The 7911-nt window shown below is 44.9% G+C and overlaps 1 protein-coding gene across 3 annotated transcripts in view; it reads right to left on the reverse strand.

The window, feature by feature from the left end:
• Positions 1 to 6757, reverse strand: part of LOC135384193 (neural cell adhesion molecule 1-like) — a 210984-nt gene extending 204227 nt beyond the window's left edge. For all 3 annotated transcript variants that reach the window (XM_064613416.1, XM_064613415.1, XM_064613414.1), the window contains exon 1: positions 6633 to 6757. In XM_064613416.1, the coding sequence (XP_064469486.1) occupies positions 6633 to 6726 (94 nt within the window). In that variant the 5' untranslated portion in view covers positions 6727 to 6757. The remainder of the gene's footprint in view (positions 1 to 6632) is intronic.
• Between the last annotated feature and the right edge of the window lie 1154 nt (positions 6758 to 7911).

Genomic DNA, 7911 nt, shown 5'->3' on the forward strand with positions numbered 1-7911 from the left:
TTCCAATATCTGTCAAGAAGTTAAAAATTCCGCTAAAGGGCATGATCGCCTCATCACCTAGCAATAGGGCTGGGTGAAGAGGTGAACAGTGTGAATAAAACTGTCTAAAGTGATGTTGACGATGGGCCTCATAGTGAGGACGTGAAATGAGTATGTGTATAACGGAGAGAACTTCACCACAGTGCTCGCACTGAGGGGCCTCCTCGTAAAAACCCATCAGTGATGAATGTATGTTCCATGCGTAACTTTGTTAGTATCACACTTAGCAGATGATTTTCTGGGCACTCTCCGTGCCTCTGAATCTTTGGTTTACTCAAATGAAGCTTGTGGTGTGTTCGGCTGTCCCAGAAGTTTTGCCAGTTTGTATGAATTGATTTCTTTAGTGAAGATGCAATGTCCTGTAATGGTAATTCACGTGGGGTAATATCACTTGAAGCTACAGCTGCAGCAGCCTTGTCTGGTAATTCGTTGCCCTGTATGCCAACGTTGCTGGGCACCCAGCGTAAGATTACATGATGATGATGGTGATGATTGAATTTTAATGGCGCGAAAGCAACAAAGGCCCTAAGCGCCAAGACTGTGGTAATGAATGTAACAGGGTTAAGACAAATCGATTAGGTAAAACATAAAGCGTTTAAAAGGTGCCATAGCCTCTCCTGTGTAGCATGTGGGCTATGTACTGTGCTCGCTGCATAAGAAAATTCTTCTGTTCGCGTATACTACAGATAGCATCAAGGCAACTCAGAGAATCTGTGTATACAACTGCTGATTTTATGCAGCCTTCGAGAATGTAATTCAGTGCAATTACAGCACGTAACATATGAATTTGATGCACAGTACAGACTTGCGAACGTGTTGGACTGGACTATATTTTGTTGTCTTTATTGGGACTACTTTATTAAAGCAGGTTGAAATAAAATGTGATAGCGAGGCCCTGCGGTCAAGCTGAAAACTATACAGCGTAGCTAGAATACGTAGTAAGTCTCAAGAGAATTAGTACTACAGTCGAAACTCGTTAATATGACCGTGGTCATTCTCGCGGATTTTGGTGAAAAAGTGAATTGTGATACTAACGAACACCACGTGTTACAGGTAGTACAATGCCCTTTACATAAGCTTCGAAAGGTAGCTAATTATATGAGCTGGTAACAGAATACGAACAACGAGGCATTTGAAAGGAAAGTATAACACTGTATTCTTTAAAAAAGTATGATAAATATGTTTGTTTAGTGTAATTCTCAATCTTACGTATACAGTGAACCCTCGTTAATATGACCCCCGGTAATCTGACATACGCACTTTACGACCATACTCCTGGGGAACAATGCAGTGAAGCCTCTGCAAATCCCTCCCGTTAATATGGCAATTCCGCATTATGACCAAAATTTTCGGGAACGACCATGGTCATAATAACGAGGGTTCACTGTATCCGTGTTTTCATTTCGACAGTCAACTCTATTCGTTTGCGCCTGTTCTCAGACATGTTTCATGAATGTCGTATGGCTGTAGTAGCTTACTCTGGCCATATAACCAAGGACAGTGCTCTCCTAAGCACGTCAGACAAGGACATCATAAGTCATCACGAAAGCGGGCCCGCGTTTGGGCCGTTATAGGTCAGGAGAACCGCCGGTTCAGTGACCATCTGTCATAATAACGAGGGTAACGTACACGTGCCCCTATAGTTATGTGTGAAATTATCCGTCATTGTCATATAAACGAAATGACATATTAACGAATAAGAGTTACATGCGGAGGCCATTGGGAGGGAAAGGAAAAAGGGCCATCAAGTAGGAACGTCATATTAACGAGGTTAGACCCTAGTTGTATTTCATACATTGTCTGGGTCATCTTAGAAGTGTGTTCTTATGGTTAACACAAAACAAAAAAGAGAGAGAAGATTTTGAGAGAGAAGCATTGATGACGATGGGAATTCCGGTTTTTCTGGCGCAATGACAACTACGATCATAATGCGCCATTGCAATGATAAGGATGAACTAGCTAAACGAAAACAACATGTGTATTTAAAATATCTCATTAATGTATAAAACCATCATCCTAAAACTACAACAGGTTAAGAGAAGCATGCACTCCACCCCTCCAATCACTAAGTCGAAGCCGATGGTGTGGTGGAAGCCGAATAAGTCATCGATGGAGCCGATGGTGCGAAGAGTAACAACAGCAGGTAAATAAAATGATTAGGCGAGCGAGCCGGTGTAAACTTTACGTAGGCAACATATCCATGAGTTTGGACTGAAGCCAAGGGGACGAACAAGCAAACATGAGAACAGTGTTAGCCAAAAGACATGACGCGACGTTCAACGCCCTAGATGTCAAAGCTTTCGAAATTCGAACTGATTCAATCTACCTGTGCATTAAGAAGGAAGTCAAATTATCGCACTGTGCTTTGTTAATGTTACAACTCTTTATGAATGACACGCTTCTCGTCATTTATGTGATTGTTTTTTAGCCAAGGGCTAGATGTGGTACAGCGAACCCTCGCTAATATGACCCCCGATAATCTGACATACGCGCTGAACGACCGTACTCCCGGGGAACAATGCAGTGAAACCTCCGCAAATCCCCCCCCGTTAATATGACAATTCCGCATTATGACCAAAACCTTCGGAAACCACCGTGGTCATAATAACGAGGGTTCACTGTGTATCCAACGTCTATGTCTGCTCGACCCAATACGACATCCCACACAGCGGTCTGTGACCAAAGCAGTTCTGACTTTCTTGAGCGATTCAGGTCCGATGAACAGCCTGTGAACTCAGTCGTGCAATCTCATCCTTCTGTGCCCCACTCTCACCCTCTCACCCCCAACGCATTAACCTCATGCTTTCCTTTTAAAGTCATCCTCTGTGATCCATCTCATCATTCTTTCACCGTTTGTTAGCCATCTTTTTTTGTCATCTTTGTCTTTAATCTACCTCATCCTTCTTTCATCCTTTGTTATACTTAATCCTTTATTTCCTAATTCATTTTCTTTTCTTTTTTATCTCTTATTTCTTCATTTTCTTTCTTTATTTATTTCCTGTTCCTTTCTTTTTATTCATTTCTTATTTCTTCATTTTCTTTATTTCCGGAATAGCAAGCCGACGTCCCATTTGACTAACGTTTCCCTGTTTTTTCCCCCTTTCCGTCTAATAAATATATCCCCCCCCCCCCCCGCCGCCAATGTCTATGTTACCACAACTGATGCGCGGCAGAAACGCGCTCATCTCCTGACGCAATCCAGCCTCAACCACTTTTTGTAAAACCATTTCCCGCATTCGACGACGCCACTGAACCAGAGAGAGGTGGTACTATACGGGAAGGGAGCCCCGACTGCAATAAATGCTAGCGAGGGTTGCACATGCCGTCATTTGGCACAGTCGCCCGACGTTGAACATTCGGTCCGGGCGACTGCATCCACGTGCGTTGGTTCAACGGCGGCGCGAGAACCGAACCCAGCGTATGAGCACGAATGCTTTCGGCACGCCACCGAGCGAGCAGGCAACGGGTGTAGAAAGAGAATTCTAATATAGGGACGTGGAATTCCTTTCGGGATTTGTCTAGGGATGTAGACGAAGGGAGAGGAGGAAAAGGGGAAATTAAAGCAGAAACTGACTGCGCTGAAGGGTAGACGCATTGCGGTCAGCACATGTAGGAGGAGGAGGAGTGTCGTTGGGAGGAACCCGAGAGGTCTGCCTGCCTGATTAGGCGGCATGTTTCTCGGGAAGGGAAAGGTGGTGGAGAGGAAAGGGTGAAGTGGAAGACCGAGCGGAATCCGCTCGGGGGGAGGATAGCTGCGTCCATGGGCCGACTTCAGGGGAACTGTGCCGGCATACGCCTATTACACATCTGAGGGAAACCCAGGAAAAAAACCCGCGGATTCGAACCGCGGATCTCCCAGTCTCCAAGCGCACGCGTTACCGCTGCGCCACCGGAGCTGGTGTCAGCACATGTAATATATGTTGATCGCTGCCTATTGTGAGTATTAGGAACCGGAGCACACACAAAAAAAAGAAAGATAAGAAGAGAAGGAAGAAAGAGTGAAAGAAAGAGAAAAAGAGTCTGAAATACCCGAACCTGATGTTACAATAGGGCAGTAAAAAGGAGGCCTCAGGGGAGTGGTGGATATTGTGGCGTAAGCTAGTACACCGTAGCTTATTCCGTTGAATTCTCCGTTTCGAAAGAAAAAGAAAAAAATAGAGAGAAAGGCGAATACTGAGACGTTAATAGGCGTTACGTTTCAGTACTTCTACTTTAGCTCATCGCGTTGTCTTTCATTGCGGATATGTATCCTATCCTGAACAAGAGAGAAACTGATGTTCTGAGGCTGGAACAACACAGAAGGGACAGGATACAAACAAAGGACCGGAAATCCAGAAGATGTGGGTTCGATCCCTACAGCTGGCTAAGCTTTTCAGTGACTTTCATCTTTCATCCTATCCTGAAGTATGATCTATCCGGATATGAAGATAAGTTTTCCCGATTACCCAACACATCTTCGTCAACGGAATGTCATAAACCATTTGAAGAACATGGACGTAGCATTGCTCCTCTCCGAGGTTCGGAAGACATGTGCATACACACTTACACATGCCTGTACAAAACACACACATACATAACAATTGGGGATATTGAAGTAACAAATTGACATCAAGTTGGAACATATAATTTCACGCGGTAGGCTGCTCCATTCTTGTATTGTACGAAATAAAATATAGTATTTAAAACGGTATTGGCTTGCGGATGTATATCAACTGCCATTCATCACTGTACCGAGTATCCCTAGTAACGCTAGGTGTAACGTAACTTTCAACGTTTAGTTTAAGCTTATCGTTTACAAGGAGGAAAAAGTTGCAGAATTATGGAGTGAAATTTCCAAAGGGTACACCTCCTACTGGGCGCTTTGGTGTCATATTCCACATGCTGACTTATAGTTTCGCCTCCACGTGCAGAAATCAGAAGCAGGGAAATGACGCGCTTGCATCATTAAAGCGTGCAGCGGAGCCATGTTTGAAGACGTGAAATTTTAACCCCGTCTGAGGCTGCAGCGCTCCAAGCGATAGCTTATAAATAGTAATTACGTGCTCACCGAGCAGGTCTACATGTAGGGTACATTACTATCTTATAACAACTTATTTTGTATATATATTTTTTGTCCCAACTCCCATCCACGAGAGTGGCGAATAAAGCTTCTTCTTCTTATGATTATTATTATTATTATTATTTCAGGATATACATACATACATGTGAAGTTGTGATTCGAGTGAAACTGCAAATACGCGAATAAATATCGAAGGCCTCGCTGAGCGCACCGAGTCATTGGAGGCAACCGCGGTTGTGAAGGGCTCATACTGGTGCGAACAGGCACACCGTGGCAGAAAGCAACGAGCTTTGTCGCGAGCCGGTGGCTTGATTGCTTGCCAGAACTGAAACCAGAAGCTACTCACAGTGTCGTCACAGCACCGAAAATGCCAACTATATGATTAAATTATAAATAACTGGCTACTAAATACCTTCTAATAACGTTTAAGTGATGTATTTTACACGGTCACTCTGAGTACCGTAAGAGTGCACGCTACAGATTTGGTTCAGCTTTGGAATGCGTGCTTGGACATAAAGCAAAGCACAAGGTTATCGGCTGTGCGATTATAACCGCGAAAATGCTACGCATGTGAATTTGTTCCAATAGAATAAGATGACGGTCTGTGAAACTAGGATGTACAGGCAAGCAATGTTGAGTACCGTTGGAGATGCCTTCGCCGCGGAAGTCGAGAGCATCGCTTTACGAGTTGCCACGCACGTTATAACGAGTCTTCTGCATCCTGACGTCGATATATTCATGTATACATGATGAAAATATCCATACACGTTCATCAAGTGTAAGCGAAGCAGACGACCACTACGGTGCGTCCACTGCATACCACAAACGGAACCACAAGATCCAAAATGTAGCAGAGTTCTAGTCGTTCAAGTTCACAAAGCGCTGTCTTGTCATATCCGGGATATTTGATTGCTGTTATAGCACGCTCAACGGTAAACTGCAATAACGCTGAATACAGGCGCAGGAACACGCAGGAAAACTAGGGCTTTGCGAACGTTCGAATTTTTCGAATTCCAATACTGCGAAGCAACCAATTATACATTCGATACGAATTCCGAATTCAGTGTCGAATTCTGCTTTCGAATTTCGAATCCAAACGATGTACTCGTAAACTGAAAATCGCCGAAAGAGACAAAATGTTGAACGCGAAGATTCGCATATGCCTGTCGCGCGTATACAATGGGGTAGTTCACCGGCCGGCGCTGAAACATCCCCAAACACCGTATAAAATTGTTGTTGGTGTTGTTGTCGCTGCGTATGCTGTATACCCGTATATGTGCTTCCTAATGATTTTCATTCGGCTGTATAACTATTCGCTTCGCATTCGCTTCGATTTCCAAATTACAATTTGCACAGCCCCAATATTTCAATTACACGCAACCAGCGTTTGATCCTTGTATGCTATCACCTGTTGGTATTGCTCTTGACCATATCCCATGTGAAATTTCGGCGCTGTGTAAATCAGAACCCGAATAAAAAAATATTAAAAGAAATTCCTATTTATACACCTCACGAAGAAAACGGGTCCACTCACCGACTACGTTGTCGTCGAGGTATCCAAAACGAAGTGCAGCACGAAGTGGAATTAGAACACAAGCCACGAGCAAGCAAGATCGACGGGATGCCATTCTTTTCGTTCACTAGCACGAACGGCTACAGTTCGTCACTGTACAGCCAACCAATGCGTGCGCGCCCGCGCGGAGAAGAACGTCTGCCTCACCGCGCGCGAAGGGGCTTTGCGCGCTGCTCGAGCGCCGCCGCCGCCGCCGCCTTCGTCGACTCTTCTGGCTGCCGCAACGGACGCTTGTTGTCGTCCTGTCACGGGACAGCGATGACGGAGGGGTTGTCGATAGGAGTTGTTTTCCGTCGCGGGGTGCTTGAACACGTGTTTCTATAGTGGTGGCGAGGTGATGGAAATTAGCGGGAGCACGAGGCATATAGGCGCTGGTTTTGGTACGTTGCGGATTTCGGGTTTTGATACTTGTGTGTTTTACTAGGTTGGAAGGCGTTTACGATAATGGTGCTGAAAAGGCGTTAGAATAGCGCTCTTCCTTTGAAGTAGCTGACATGTAACGTTACTAAACTTGGACTTGACAACTTTTTTTATCGTATCGTTTTCGTTTATAGGGACGGTTGCATCCGTTTCAATCGATTTCGAAACTGCAGTGTCATTTCATTACTCCTGGACCACTGACAACGGTATCGAAAATCCCACGCGAAAGAGCGGTGTAGTTTGACTGTTATTCGACGGAATACATGACAAGAGCAGACGTCGGATGCTGAGAGTATGCCGGAATTCCCTCTTTGAAAAAATGAGTACCAATGAGGGCGCGACCTTGAGAAAAGGAATGCCGCAGCCATGGGGGAAGGAAACACAGGAGCCGCCCTTACGACGGTTTCCCATTGGGACGGGCGTGCCAGCCTTCGCAATGCATTCTGGGATTCTCCTGTTTGCCACGTGACGGCTCACGTGACCCCAAGAGCATGGCGGCTCCCAAAGCAGACGACGCGAGTTGTGGTTGTCTTACCGTTCAGGTATCATCACTGTGATGAACGCGCGCGCGCAGTTTCATTTCTGTGTGTTCCGATGTTTACTATTTACTACTGTTTTACTATTTTTTTATTTTTACTACTTTTTTATTTTTACTATTACAAGAAGTCACGGTCTCATGGACGAGTACGCGCAGGACTAGAATCACCACGCGTGGCAGCGCTGACTACATTTGTGTTCGTTGCTCAAGTGGTAAAGAATACCATTAAGTAAACTTTTATAACAATGGAGGAAATCAAATGAATCTGAGGGCACAGCGCCA

The sequence above is a fragment of the Ornithodoros turicata genome, chromosome 2 (assembly GCF_037126465.1).
Source record: "Ornithodoros turicata isolate Travis chromosome 2, ASM3712646v1, whole genome shotgun sequence".
Classification (NCBI taxonomy): domain Eukaryota; kingdom Metazoa; phylum Arthropoda; class Arachnida; order Ixodida; family Argasidae; genus Ornithodoros; species Ornithodoros turicata.